Raw genomic sequence first — 16,001 nt, 5'->3', positions numbered from 1 at the left:
GGCTTTTTATAACTTGATGAGTCATAATTGTGACAACTAAATAGGACATGAACAGAAGATCAACAAGTCTTCATCACCAAACCTTCACTGACAATCTGGTGAATTTCCCCTTGGGGATTAATAAAGTTCTATCTATCTATCTATCTATCTATCTATCTATCTATTTCTAACATCAACATAAATAAATGACAGCAGAAGGTCCAAGGACTCAAAATTCTACATGAATAAAACCAGAGACATTTCTGCTATCCCATGCCCTCAAAACACATTCGTACAAAAGAATCTTAAGGTCAGGACAACAGTATATAAGAAAAATTTACAATGAGATACCAGACAATAAAAATTAATTGGAAACTAAACCACTAGAGCCAAGCTCTATGTTTGCAGACAGTGAGACGTCGTTGAAAGTTGCAGAATACAAGCAAGTTGACCTTGAGTGAAGATGGTTTTTTGGACTGTCGCACTGCTGAGAGACCGCAGGACAAACTAACAAGGCCAACTGTAGCTAGATAAAGTATTTAAAGGAAAAAATAAACAGAAAAAGTAAGTTTTATCTTGAAAGAAAACAACGAAAAAAGAGTGTTCAGTATGATCAGTACTGACTGGTCACTATGGCAACAGAGCATAATTACATGGTGGGTGCATGGTGGGTGCATTAATTGGAGGCTAATGGCTAACCTAAGGCAAATTAATTGGCATGGTAATCAGTCTGTTAATGAGCTAAACTAATAAGCCAGGTATGGTGAGTGCAAACATCCAAGCTAAACTACTGGAATTTACTGATAATTTCATAAAAAATTCCAAACAGCTCCAGTGCCACAAACATGGCCGACAAGTCATGCAGGATCAAACGAGTCATAGAAACACAAAACATTTTTTATTGCTTTTTTTCCTGCTGTGAAGGTGGATATTTTAACACAGGAGTTTACAGGGACTGACTCGCTTTTGGAGCCGACATCTAGTGGTCTTTTAAGAAATTGCAGGTTTTGTTCCTTCATTGTAGCCTGAAGAGAAAATTAAAAAGCCCAAATAGTCTTGATGCTTGATGCTTATGGTGAGCTCACATTTTGTGTCTAAATGAAACCCTGACCCCCTTTAACTCAAAGTTCTTCAAATTTATCTGCATTACCAGCTAAAGTACTCAGTGCTCCTGAAAAAGCACAACACACCTAAGAGCCAATTCTTTTTCTTAATTAAACTTCTCTGTTGTTAAGTAGGCACGCATTGGAGTGTTAAGTATGTGTCTGCCAGAGCATAAAAAAACACATTCCTTATTTACAATCCATCAGCCGAATGCATTTGTTTGTAGGACATGTACAGTAAAACGTATTGTCTGGTTTCAGTTTAACAAGAAAACCCGAGCTCTGCAATATGAATAAATCGAAATGAGGATTTTTCTTTCTTTGGTGGAACACGTATTTTTGTAATGGCATTTTGCAGAAATTGTGCTAATAAATCATTTCTCCCATGGAGAATTTAAGAGATTGTTTAGCATTGCTGACACAAATAATAAGCAGTATGTCAAATATTAGTGTCATTGTGGATCATACTGGTGGCATCACACCGCGACAGTTAGCGATAACTCGCTCGTCTGTATCTCCTCTGCAGCTGCACATACAGATAACATTCCTCATGAGTGAAGCTGGTCTCTTTAATACGATCCCTAACAATCAGTCAGGCCACTCAGTCTTTCAGCTGCACTTGGAGTATCTGCTACCAGGTTTCTGTGTACCTTTTTCTTTAGAAAAGTGATTTTCAAAACCAACATCATATTTGTTCTGCATGCTAAAATCTAAAAAAAATAAATACAATTTTATATATCTAATATATATATAAAAATAATATCTCGTTTTATTAGCTCATAAGTAGAAATTCATGCCTAAATCAGTCTAACAGCATGCTGAATACCGTGGGCACCAATAGTAATATTAAATAAAATGTAATGACGTGATATGAATAAGAATTAAATAGACATACTACTTTGAATGAAACCAGGGTGCCCAAACTTAACGGACATTTGGACCTTAGGTTCCATAGGTTATTATTTTAATCCATGAAACATAAAACAAGCACTGGACCTTATTCTTGGCCAAAAGAAAAAAAAAAAACCTAAAAAAAGTGTTCTTCCTCTCAGGCCGCCTACAGCCTCCATGCTCTTAACACACCATACGGTGCTGCTCGTTACTCTAGTCACTTGGACCCCGTAGCTTCTTGATGATGAATGTTTTTTTTTTTACAACATCACAGCTGAATTTAACTTTAAAGATTATTCACTTATGTTTGGGCCGTAGTGATGACACGTGAGTTGAGCTGAAAGAGCTGAAAATATCTTCAGGAGAGCCCTGAGGCACTTTCCACTTTCCGAAACTCCCCCCATGCTATCAGGAAGACTTACAGAATGCTGCACTACTTCAGGCAGGGATGCCCAACCTTTTCTCACTCATGGTCCAACCTATGACATTACACAGGCCAAGCAACACTTGCTTCTTTTTTTACAAATAATGCGCATTTACTTTTGCTGTAACTTCTTCAGGGTATTGCTGTCCGATTTCTTATTGTTTTTGATTCAATGGTACTTTTTGTGCGCCACTACCAGGCCATGGGACGTCCTTCAGGATTGACTGTCGCACATGTTCCTGCTTCGCTGGTGCCACCATCTGCTCCACCAGAAAATGTCTCGGCATCACCAGCTCAGATGAGGACCAACAACATTTCACAGGTCTGTCTGTTTTATGGTTTGGATGCCCGGGATCATGCGTATGTGTTTCCACGTACAGTTGAAACCAGAAATTTACGCACACTATATAAAAAGGCACATAACCTTTTTTTTCTCACCGTCTAACATTAAATCAGATTAAACTTTTCCTGTTTTTGGTCAGTTGAGATTACCAACATTATTTCTATTTGCTAAATGCCAAATAATTTTTTTGACAATTTTTTATTACTTTCTTGAGAGTCAGAAGTTTACGTACATTTCATTAGTGTTTGGTAACATTGCCTTTAAACTGTATGACTTGGGTGAAATGCTTTTTCTATGCTTCTGCAAGCTTCTCACAATAGTTTGCAGGAATTTTGGCCCATTCCTCCTGACAGAACTGGTGTTATCCTTGTTATCCATAAGCCACTTTGCTGCCACCCCCATATTTCACAGTTGGCATCGTGTTCTCAGGCTTGCAAGCTTCCCCCTTTTTCCTCCAAATGTAACGATGGTCATTATGGCCAAAAAGTTTAATTTTAATTTCATCAGACCACAAGACATGTCTTCAGGAATTAAGGTCTTTGTCCCTGTGTGCGTTTGCAAACTGGAATCTGGCTTTTTTATGTTTTTTTTGGAGCAATGGCTTCTTCCTGGGAGAGTGGCCTTTCAGCCCATTTCGGTATAGGACTCATTTCACTGTTGATAATGACACACGCTTACCAGCTTCAGCGAGCATCTTCACAAGGTCTTTTGCTTTTGTTCTTGGGTTGATATGCACATTTTGAGCCAAAGCACGTTCATCTCTGGGATATAGAGCCCGGCTCCTTCCTGAGCGGTATCATGGCTGGACATTCCCATGGTGTTTATACTTGCATATAATTGTTTGAACAGATGAACGTGGCACTTTCAGGCATCTGGAAATTGCACCCAAGGATGAACCAAACTTGTGCAAGTCCACAATTCTCCTTCTGATATCTTGGCTGATTTCTTTTGATTTTCCCATGATATTACACAAAGAAGCAGTGTGTTTCAGGTGTGCCTTAAAATACATCCATGGGTGTGCCTCTAATTAACTCCAATGTTGTCAATAAACCTATCAGAGGCTTCCAATGACATGACATCATCATCTGGGCTTTAGGATTGTTTAAAGGCATAGTAATCTTAGTGTATGTAAACTTCTGCCTCTCAAGAAAGCAATAAAAAATTGTCTAAAAAATAATTATTCCGATTATTAATTATTATCTCTCATTATTCTGTCATTCAGCAAATAGAAATAATTTTGGTAATCTTAATTGACCAAAAACAGGAAAAGTTTAATCTGATTTAAAGTTAGACGGTCAGAAAAAAAGGTGATGTGCCTTTTAATATAGTGTATATGATGCAACATGGTGTCATTGTTGGTTTGTGTTAGACTTCAGCTTTTTTAATGAGTAAGTCCGTTCCCTGACTCCTGCTGTTCTATTGTTTGCATTTTGGTGGTTACAAAATAAAAATCCACAGAAGCCTATTATTTTTAATTCTTTTTTCTTTTTTGTGTTGTTGTGTTGGTGAGCAGGTGAGCAGGATTTTTTTATGGAGTCTTTCCTGTGTCCTTGAAAACTTTCTCTTCAGCTTTAATCACATTTTAGTCTTGATTTCTTCTTAGCTCCTGCCAACAAAAACTAAAGCCTTTTTTTTTTTTGTTGTTGGGGTTTTGTTTTTATTTTGTTTTGTTTTGTTTTTTTCATTTTCTTCATGCATTTTTAATTTTACAATCTTCCAAGTAATGCCAGGTTTCATTGTGTGCAGTAACCATGGAAACACATATCTGTCATGAAGTCAGTGGAAAACTAAATGCTGCTCTGCAGTAATAGAATAAACAGATTGCTCAGTAAATCCAGTTTTCTTTCACCTATAATTCCTTGAATACAGTAGCTCTCTCTGTTGTTCCTGTTCACGTTTGATTTCTGCAGCCACCTGCTCTCTCTGCCGCAGAGCAGATGCTGGACTCATAGACTATCTGAGAGGAAAGACTAAGATGCCAGATAATATAATCATTTTTCTCCAACAGCCAGAGCAGCTTTAAAGGTTAACTGCCAGTGCTGGTCTGACTGATAGTAACAATTAAATCCCAGTATTTGACAATGTCACATTTACAACTGTCACTGTGACCCTGCTGTTGTATAGCTAAATCTTGGCGGACTCTTTGAAATATAGATTTATTTATTTTTTTAAATAACAGACAAAATGTTACTGAATGCATGATGCTTTTTGCAACACTTCTTGACAAGAGATTTTCTAAAGAGAGGGCAAACTGTTTTGGCCAGAAGCTCAAGAATAACATGCATGCAGATCAATGAAGTTTTCAGTTAAATAGTATTTCCTTGTAGTTGATTTCATCCTTTCTTCTGTCCTTCATTCTAGTCTTTAGCTTTTATTCAGCCAAGACTTTCATCACACTTTTTACATCCAGTTGTTATTTTTTGTCTCCTCAGTGTGACAAATATGTAGTTGCTGAATGTGTTTTATGGATGAATTAACATTGATCACAGCAAAGAAGCTGAATTAAAAAAAAAAAAAACAACAGCAAGTCTATTTAAAGGACTTATGAAATTGAAATGGCAGGCAGTTGTCTGGAATGAGGCTTTGCTGCGCCACATGTTCTGATCACGTCACTAAAATTGGACCTTGGTTTAATTTTAGCACCAAATGACAAACAGAGTAGTCTAATAAGAAGAATTCATAAAAATAGCTGCACGGGTGGAGAGACGTGAGCAATCAGAGTACATAGATTTTAAACAAACCACCGAAAAGCTCCTTCTTGAGTTGAGTGTAGTGATTACACAGCCACAGCGTCATTTTGACCATTGTGTTCCTCCTCTATGATAATTGTTATCTCCCTCCTTGTCTTTCCCTCGCTCCCCCAGGTCTTCCTTGTAATTGTCCAGACCGCTTCATCCCAGTGTGCGCCTCTAATGGGCGGACCTATCCCAGCGCCTGTGTGGCTCGCTGTTTGGGATTCAAGGACCTAGAGTTCGTCTTCGGCCAGTGCCACCACAGTAACCCCTGCGCAAACAAGCCCTGCCAGAGAAACCAGAGGTGGGTTCATCTGCGAGAATATTTGGTGATATTTCAGTACCTCTTTTGATTCTCAATCATGTTTAGTCCTTTATTTTAGAACAAGATTTTAGGTAGGCCTTTATTTCTATAGACTAGTGTGGAAAAAAAAGATTTAGTATAAATGTAGTATGAAACCTCATGATGAAAATTATATTTAAATTAAATTTTATGTTTTGGTTACTAACTCACTTTACTTCCTGCTCTCTATTACAAACACTGCGGTTTTCCAGTCATTTAATCCAGTTATTTCTGCTTGGTGTTAGTGTACTGCCAATGAAACTTTAACACTTTGCCGATAAAAGCCTTCTAACAGCTGAAAGAGTATAATCCTCTTACAGTCCTGGCTGTCTATTAAAGGTGCCCTGTGGCGTCTCCTCCACAATAAACATTTGGCGCCTGTCATCAAAACATTTATATGGTGTGTCTCCGTCACATGTTGACCTAAACATTTACAAATCCAATTTTTGTCTCCCTATTTGCCGTCTTTTCCGCTTTCTCTGTTGCTGCTCTGCTCATTGAAACAGTGCTCTGTGGCACTGTAGAAAATCCGGACAGGATACCTTTAACATGAAACATCTGCAGGAAGTGTCAGGTTTCAATGACTATAGAAGAAGAATGTATCATCAATCAAAGCAAAGCACGATTAAAACGGAAAGCGGAGTAGTGATTTATCCTAAATATCATGTATTCCACAGAAATAAGTTCTACAACCCAGAAATTAGTTAGCATTTCAGTTTGGTTCACTCCTCCTGAAGTCTACAGGTTTCTGAAGGGGATTTTGTTTTATGATTGAAATAACATAGCTGTGGTGAACACAAGTTCAAGACATTTTCACATCTTATTTCATAGCAATAAATTCATCAGTAAATACTCCAGGTGGGATTTACTAAAGCTTTTTAAATCTGTTTTATCTGATTTAGTAGCTTTAAAGTCTGTTTAAAAAAAAAACTGTAGCAAACAAAAGGTCAAGAGATTATGCCAATAACACGTCAGCAGTGGTGCCATTGCTGTCATGGGACCATGGTCTTGTTTGTTTGTGATCATTACCCTACTGTAGCAAACGTTCACATATTACAAACGTTTAACTTTTTGTGGTAATCCAGACGCCAGCGTAAAAATTCCATTGGCTGAACAAGTCGTGTGTTGATGTTAATGCAGGTTTAGTCTTCAAAAATATCTCATCCCTGCGGCAGCTATCACCACTCACAGAGGTGCTAACAAAGACGTCTATGCTGTTTACTTCTGGGCCACTGGCCTCCGCTGGTAGCTTCCCCGAGCAGACAAAGCTGGTGATAGGATGAAGAGCAAAGTGTGAAAGAGTGGCACAGAAAAAGAAGATGAAATGTGCTGCATTGAATACGGGAGAGTAAGCAATGCATTGCTACGGTGCAAAATTCACCACGTTAACAGACATATGTAAGATTTTGAAACATCGAATGTACGTTTTCAGACAGCTGCATAAACTTTCGAAACAGCCTTCCCAAATCTTAGTGGTACAGGACCAGTGTAAGTCTAGCATGAACTCCGGTTGCATTTATAAGCACCAACATGAGAAATCCTCATTCTACACAGACCACACAGAGTTATTAGTATTGGCATCATGGCAAACTAAAACCCAAGTGAATGCCTAAATACCAAGAACAGACTCCACACCAGAAAGGTCAGACAGTAAAACTGGCACTGAGATCCTGAAGAAAACCTACTATTGAAGAAACTGGATGGTATCTACTAGATTCTGTTTCTGGGAAAAGGAATTAAATCTTTTAACAGGCTTGGCCTGAATCGATGGCTGACCAGTGTATGCCTCCTTCATGCGAAAAGGTTTATTGACGGTATCAGGATCCTTTGGAACTCTAAAATCCACTTTAGTCCAGATGGGGTTCATCCAAGCGTCATTGGATATCGGACCGTGGATCCTTGGTGCTGACTTACATCATGTCCTTGGGATGACTCACACAAACAGGAATGCCTAGATAAGCGTGAAGGACAGTGCACATTGTTGAACATCCTATAATTCAGATAATCAGGAACCCAACAACTCTCCCCACATTAATATTTTCAACTCAAGCATCTAATCTGATTCCAGTCATTCGACAGTCTCAATGTGTGTATGATAATACATTACTATTACTATACTACTATTCATCTATTAAATAATATAAAAAGTCACTTGTTTTTTTCCTCTGAGGTTATTCATGAAAATAGCAATAATGCAGACACCTTCTTCACTGCTGTCACTGTATAATGAGCAAAATCAAAAATCAAAACCAAGCAAGATGGAAGCAGTTGACTCTTTGCTTGATTCTTTGCATACGATTGTTTCAGACTCTTCATTTCGAATTTTAATTTATTTTCAGTTTTCTTTTGTGGCCGAGTTCCTTCTGTATCCACTGCGCGCTCGTACTTCCTGTCTTGCATTTCTCCCCAGATTTATTGTCTGCCCACATGTTATCCAGAATAAAAAATCTCAGCTATGAATTTCCTCAAGAGCATTTTCTCCTGTGTTTGCTACACTTTGTAAACAGGACAGGATTGATGATACTCGCACAGATGAGTTACTGATGCAGGCTCTCGGTCTTTACCTGTATCTCTTTACGTTCTTACTTGACTTCCTCCTTCAGCTTCCCTCCTTTCCCCTGCAGCTGTCCCTCAGACTGACTACATGGCAAATGTTTAAATCCTCCATTTCTGTGGTCACACAAGTCACCCTAGCTCCACGCTCCTGCAGTGTGATGACTGTGCATTCATTTAGATCAGCATATCCCTGCGTCCCAGGTGTGCATCCAGACATTCCTACAAATCAGAGCCCAGAATTTTTTAGCGGCCATGGTGTAATTTCAAATAAGTCTAAAATGAATAATGTGTATGTACACTATCTTGCGTGCGCACACGCACACACACACACACACACAAACTCACAAAAACACTATTTTCCTCTTGTCTGAGAACAAAAAAAAAAGAAAATAGAAAGTAAAAGTCAGCAAGCCACATCAGGGTTGCTGAACACCTGATTGATAACCAGTCGCTGAGACTTTGCCATTGCTATGGTGACAGAGCAGGGTTTTATTATGTGTTTGCTCTTCTACATTATTACCTCTTTACCAGACTATACCAATAAATGGGTGATGTTTGCGTGGTGTGTTTATGTGCGTGTGCACCTTTATAGTACGTCTCAGCTGGTCCAACATGGAAAGAGTGAAGCGTGACATGATTAAGTGAATTCATGTTGTGCGTGTATTCCCAGGTGCTTTCCAAAGTATCGTGTGTGTCTGAGTGACTCATCAGAATGCCCACAGTACGAGTGCGTTGGCCGGCCAGGAGCATGTGACAAAAACAGTGTGGAGCCGGCCTGCGACTCCGACGGTCTGGTACACCCCAGTCTCTGTCACCTGCAGCAGGCTGGGAAAACTCTGGCTTACATGGGCCACTGCCAGGTTGGTTAGAAAAGCACAATTTTTTCACTTATATACATGTTTTCTTACTTTGTCTTTTGTGGTGTTGATTACACAAGTGTATGACACAAATCTGTGAGAAAAACAGCTTGCAGCTCTGACTCTTCTTCTGTTAAAAGCGCTCAGCGAAGTGCAGTTAACCATCAAAATGTAATAATCCACTAAGTTAGCAACACAGGTAAACAGAGCTGTTGCAGCAGTAGAAGTATGACTGTGATGGGGCCATTAAAAGGAGGTTTCTGATTTCTGTGTATTTACTTTTAGCTTTTGACAAGGTTTTGGTTGACTTTAGATTTTTAAAAAGAGAGAGTGAAATGTTCAGACTTTAATTCTTAAGTATGGGACCCTGCATTTCCCATAAAGCAACTCAATATTGTCTTTCCATGCCTAATTCTGTAGATGCCCACATCCTTCATACTCCACTCCACCTATGCCTGTCTAGTTTGAGACTTTATTTTGACATCAGGGTAAAACATGTTTTGCATCTGTTTTCAAAAATTATGGTACGCCTCTTCAGTAGTAGAGCTCATTGGCCTGTTGGGTCCCTTTAAATTGATGTTCTCGATCCCCAGAGGATGAATGTTAATGTTCTTTGCATGTGTCTTAACATGTCAGGTGCCACCGTCAGCACAAAACATCAGTTTAGGTAACAGATGTTGAAATGAACAGATTGACGTGAAATGTATGAATCAAATTGATGCTTCTTGGAAAATGATCCAATTGCAGTTCGGTCAAAGGTCCTTAGAGACAATTAAAAAAAAATTCTAGAAGAAATTAGGAAGACTTAATTACCTAAGTCTCGTAATTTGAAGCAAGAAAAATCCATACAGGATTTGAACTTGTGTGTGTGTTTGTCTATACATCTGCTCTCAGGATGCCTGTAGGAAGCCACAGCAAGTTTGTGGCCATAACGGGGAGACCTACAACACAGTGTGTGATGCCTTCTCCGACCGGGTGGCTGTGGACTATGAGGGCTCCTGCCACGCTGTGGGGGCCGTGTCTGATGTGTCCCCTGACTCTGCGTGCAGCTTGATTTCCTGTCCACCTTTGTCCACGCCAGGCTGCCACCCTGTCACACCCCCTGGTGAGCCAAACACCTCTGAGGCCATGCTGACTCAATGGGCCATGAATGTAACCTTTCTATCTGACAGCATTAGTTTGTGGAGACAGCACTATGATAACCCTTGACCTCTGACCCCCTCTCTTTTTTTTTTTTTCTTCCTCAGGAGCTTGCTGTCCAATTTGTGCCAGCATGCTGCAGATCCTCTGGAACAAAGAGCAGATGAACACTTTCTCTAAGGTACAGATTAATGTGGCCCTCTAGTTATGGCCATTCCTCCAAATTAAAACCTTGTGTGCTGTCCATCTTGCATTTTCTAGTGTAGCATACAGTGTTGCAAAATTGCAAATGGCTCGCTTACAGCTATTGTTCTTTGCCAGTCAAAAACCGTGGTATGAAACTATAAATTGTATTAATAAATTACTTTGCATCAGATTGATGCGTAGCGGTAACCGGTCCAGTATTTCAGGCAGTAGCTGAGGCATCTCTGATTCTAGTCGTTTTGGAACGAATCTATGGGAGCTACAGAAGCTTCATGCGTAATTCCAAATTATTATCCTATTGTGTGTTTTATGTTGAGATCTAAAATCAAGAGTATTATTAAAGAATACTGTTTTAGATAATTGGCAATAAGGAGTTAGGCCAATGAAGCAAATTTAAAAAGAGAGTTAAAAAAACGATCAAACTAGCAATGATCTATATCTGGATGCATCAAATTGCATCAGATGTAATTACAGGTCGTGGCCACTTGGGTGAGCTCTGAAGCCAAAGAGCTATTAGTGCAGGCACAAGCGACAGATATAATATCCTATACTGAGAAGAACTCATTCTTCTGTTACTGAGCAGATTCATTTATTGAATTGAAGTAATGTGAGATGTTGTTTCAACAAGTTTCAGCTGAATTTTTGTATGTAATATTTTCTCCCTGTGTGGGGGGGGGGCTTAAAAAAGGTAGCACCCGAAACTGGTATTCTGGTCCAGTTTGGCATTATTCTCCACAGCATAAAACACTGGGGGCAACCTAACCTTTTTCTTTTTAAGAGCTTTGGGGTCAAATGTCCTATAATCTTGGGGGTCACTGCAAGTACAAACTGTGAAATATTGAGCAGAGTTTGGCAAAATCCTAAAAGTACAAATGACGTTAGAATGAATAAACACTTTCTCATTTTCCTATTTTGTAGCCAGTCAGCATTTCAGCTGCACTGTGTCATATGAATGAGAGCAGCCAATACTCTGAAAGAGACCCAACCTTCAAAAATGAAATGATATTTTGTCCATCATTGAAAAGTACATTTTCTGAAAAATTCTACTTAGGTACAGGTTCAAGTACTTGTTCTTTTGGCATTTCTATTTTATTTGACTCAATACTTCTGCTATTCTACACGTTCCTGAAAGCTACAGTTACTAGTTATTTGCAGATGCAGCTGCAACTGTTTCTCCTCACAACAAGGCTCTGTTTGGTCGCAGCACCTCAACACATTTGAAAGCCAGAATTTCTTTGGAGAGAATCTCCAATAAAAAGGCAAAGTTGGATGGGAGCCCTAAAAACTTAGAGAATGCCAAATCTTTGGAGCAGAACTTTTCTTTGTCTTGTTTCATTTAATCATCTTGTGACACCTTGTGAATTTGAACACAGTTGTGCTTCTCTTGTTCTAAAGCTGTTTTGGTCAAATACAAATTCTATATTTTATTGAAAGAAATCACATAAAATGTAAAGACTGTACTGCAGTCAGTGACAACACAAGCGCCATTGATTTCATGGCATTTTGGAGGAGAACAGTACAGAAAAAGTGGAGTTCTGCTGCAACTTTTGAAATATGAAACATTCCATTCAAAACCCAACTTTATGCCAACAGACAGTTTTCTGTTTATCTGTTTTTTATTATATGAAAACAAACAAGATTAAGTTTATTCGTTCATTTTTCATTCATCTTCAACCGCTTGTCTGTTTCTGGGTCGCGGGGGGTGCTGAAGTCAACCCCAGCTCACTCTGGGTGAGGGCGGGGTCCAACACACAGACACACAGAGACAAACAACCACTCACACACACTCAGACCTACAGACAATTTTAGAGTCACCAGTTAACCCAAACGTGATGTCTTTGGACGGAAGGAGGAAACCGGAGTACCAGGAGGAATATTAAGCTTACATTCCCATTAAAGTAATACAGAGCGGTCCCTTCCTTCACCCTTTAACCACAGTGTCCTCTCTGAGCCCCCCTTCCATCTTGGAACGTAGTGCAGCCTGTTGACATGTCAGCTGCTAATAAGTCCCACTGGCGCTGGCACCCCATTCTGATCAGCTTAATTATCCCCCCCAGAAAAAAGAGAGAGAGGAAAAAAAAAAAAAAAAAAAAAACTCTTTGGCTGTTAGTCAACTTGGCTGTAATCCCCAGCACAAGTGCATCATAGTAAGACTCAGCATTAAGCCTTTAAATACCAAACACAAACGGAGCTGATTTAATCTGCAGCTGCTAAAATACACGAGACGGTAAGAGACCAGAGCTCTATCTGCCGAGAGCACAGAACATGCTGCATGTCCGGCAGCATTTTGCTGTATTTAGATTGCCAGTTCATTCATGAGTCTACACTCACGTGTGAAATAAATCTTATTAGATGTAGAATCGGGGCACTTTGGCAGCGCAAGTGGTTGCATGGTTCGTGTGTATACCATGTCATCGCAGCGTCCCTATACTTGCCATTGAAATTGGAAGCTTAAAGCCCAAAAGAAATTAGAAAGAAAGCGAATGAGTGTGACAGCGGAAGGGATGTGTGTGTGGAGTTGGAAAGAAGTGAGCCTCCTCATCTCTGCCTGTGGTTAGAGCACCAAGGCTACATTAGCAGCTGCTAGAATAACCCACACTAATCTCCGGATGAACTATGGGAGATCGAGTTGCGTCGTGGGTGGTGCTGGATCCAGGTTTGGGTTGCAACCAGATAATTATAAATCCATCACCAAGTGTGAACACAAAACCGTCCAAGTACTAAATGACTGATTTTAAATGGTTTGCATTTCAGCTAATAAAAACTAAAGTCATGTGTAACCTGAACTGTCTCAGTGCCATGTTAACAGAACCTGCCTTCCAAAAAGAACAATGCAGTTTTAGAGATCAATAGTATTACCGTTAATCGAATAATATCACTGTTAATCTCTAAAGTCTAATTGTTATTTTGTTATTTTGGTGATAATACTTACATTAGTACATAAGTAAGATGTCTAATAATTTTAGAAATGTGTTGGTTTTGAGAAATGTCACTTACAGTTTTCTAAAGTTACAAACCTTAGATCCGGTATATCATTTTTTTTCAGTCTGTATTGTGATAGCCAGGTATTATTCTTTTATTCCTTTACATTTTATCCTTTTCACCTAAATGAAGAAACACTTTTGTTTTGGATTGTAATCATAAAATATTGCAATCTGTCTCGAAAATATTCAGCGTTGAGTGAAAAGTCCATGAAACCCCTCAAATTCACAACAGTGATATTGAGGACAAGACTGCAGTGGTGTCTTAAATGTTTTTGTATGAGGTGAAAAAAAAATAAAAACATGAAAGGATTCAGCTTATTCAATTCTTTTAAATACCAAAGAAAAAATTAGATCTGAGAGGTTTGAATTAATAAGTAGCTACGGGGCACTAGGATTCATTTTGCATGCTGAAATTTTCAGTATTCAGTTAAAAGACAAAAAGTGTTTGATTCCACATCAACTTTTGGCTGCTACTCAAACAAAGGAAGTTTGCAGCTTTGAATTTGGAGACAAACGAATACAGCACCGCCATAATGAGGGCAGAGTCTGTGCTGCTGTATAACATGCACATTTAAGCCTTATATTTTGTTCATTGTTTTCTTATGTTTGTTGCAGTGATACCATTTCCACATGTTGATTATTATTGTTTGCTTATCTGTTCTGCGTCAGCTTTCCATTCACTCTTTTAGCTCTCTGTATGTTGCTGGAATCACTTTCATCTTTATTTTGATTTCCATCTCACACCATTTTCTCTTTAGTTGAAGTCCGACCAGAGCCAATCACTCTGGAGCTTTTGGACCTGTTAGACGCTCGTTGATATTCCAACCTCCAAATATCAAAATTATCTTTAAAACCTGAGGAGTCTGAGGAGATAAATGTTTCGGTTAAATATATGGTTAATGCATGGATGCACCTCATGGCCATTCTCAGTCCAGCTCTGTCTGCTTTGCTGCTGTTAATTATTTCATGGCCTATGAATGATTGATCACAAGTAAAAAGCAAGATCTTTGCGCGTGTTAGAAATTAAAAGCAGCAGAAATACCGAGCATTCAGAAAGTGTTTACAGCCCTTTTTGTACTTTGTTATGCTGAAGCCTGATGTACATGAAGAAGGACATTTAGAGTATCCTCAGGTGTCAGGGCATTCCCGGTGGACATTTTGATGCACCATCTGATCACTCTGTTTTACTTTTGACCCCTGTGTCCAGCTGAATAAAAACCGGCCGGTGACGGTGCACGATGTCCTGCGGATCCTGCGGCTTCACGTTTCCGTGCCTCAGTGTGATGTCTTTGGCTACCTGAGCATCGACCATGAGCTGGTGGTCCTCATCGCCCCCGTGGACCAGCAGCCAACACCACTGCAGGTAACACACACATCCACACACAAACGCAGTTGAAATTGGTCTCTGTTGTTAGAGTTTTAAAACCGAGTCTGCACCTCCACTGCAAAATCTAGCAGCTGAATCACGTAAGAGACTTGAACCAATTCTAAGTCTTTTCAGAGATTTTACCATTGGATGCTCTAAAGATGCTGATTCTGATTCATGTCGTTTCCTGACCTGGTAACAGGGAATGAGTGGTTATGGAGGACGGGGTGTTGCTACTTACTAGCTTACAGCTAATATGGTTGATGTGTATGAATTCTGCCAACCCAACCTTTCAGATGGTAAATGTTGCCACTTCAAAAGTTTCCAATATGAGATGACATTATACTGTTCATTTGCACACTGAAAAGGTTTACGGCTCAGGAAGCTGTGGAAACAGTTTTTGACTGATCCAATGTGTTTGTGGGCAGCGCGGCTCAGCGATTAGCACTGTTTCACAATGAGAGGGTTGCAGGTTCTGGGGGCTTCCTGTGCCGAGTTTGCATGTTCTGCCCGGGGCCTGTGTGGATTCTAAATTGTCCGTAGGTCTGTCTGTGAGTGGTTGTTGGTCTCTGCCTGTATGTGTGTGTAGGCCCTGTGATGTCCAGGGTGTACCCCGCCCTCGCTCAGAGTGCGCTGGGATTGGCTCCAGCACCCTGAGATCCGGAAACGGATAACACGGTTGAAGATGAATAAATGAATGGATAATGTGTTTGTCTCGGTCCAGATATCGCTCCCAGATAAGAACTTTAATCTCCAATTCATTCAGATACTGTATCAATCGTGAAAATATTCGTGCATCAGACAGACTCGACTGTGAGATGACCCAATAAACAGATCGCTATCATAAATATTCATGGATTAGAAAAATTGTCTTAATCCGCAGAAGATGTTCCATTTTGTTTTACCCTCTGTTAGAGTGCTTTCATTCTTTGCATTTCTCTTTACACATTTACGCAAACGTGTAAACACAAGTGCGAGCAATTCCCAAGCAGAGCCGTGTTTAGCTCTGCTAATTACTCACTGCGCTCCCTCTGGACATTAATATTCATCCTCACAGTGATTAAAGTGGTAAACCGAAG

At 39.7% G+C, this 16,001-nt stretch overlaps 1 protein-coding gene across 1 annotated transcript in view; it reads left to right on the top strand.

The window, feature by feature from the left end:
* The window catches only part of reck (reversion-inducing-cysteine-rich protein with kazal motifs), a 64,894-nt gene that overhangs the window by 38,777 nt on the left and 10,116 nt on the right, over positions 1 to 16,001 (top strand). The window contains exons 15-20 of the mRNA XM_029529289.1: positions 2,597 to 2,719; positions 5,605 to 5,776; positions 9,042 to 9,231; positions 10,123 to 10,333; positions 10,476 to 10,549; positions 14,764 to 14,919. Coding sequence (XP_029385149.1) covers positions 2,597 to 2,719; positions 5,605 to 5,776; positions 9,042 to 9,231; positions 10,123 to 10,333; positions 10,476 to 10,549; positions 14,764 to 14,919 — 926 coding nt within the window. The remainder of the gene's footprint in view (positions 1 to 2,596; positions 2,720 to 5,604; positions 5,777 to 9,041; positions 9,232 to 10,122; positions 10,334 to 10,475; positions 10,550 to 14,763; positions 14,920 to 16,001) is intronic.

Source organism: Echeneis naucrates, chromosome 20, assembly GCF_900963305.1.
Source record: "Echeneis naucrates chromosome 20, fEcheNa1.1, whole genome shotgun sequence".
In the NCBI taxonomy this organism is placed as follows: Eukaryota; Metazoa; Chordata; class Actinopteri; order Carangiformes; family Echeneidae; genus Echeneis; species Echeneis naucrates.
This window is presented reverse-complemented; position numbering and strand designations above follow the sequence as displayed.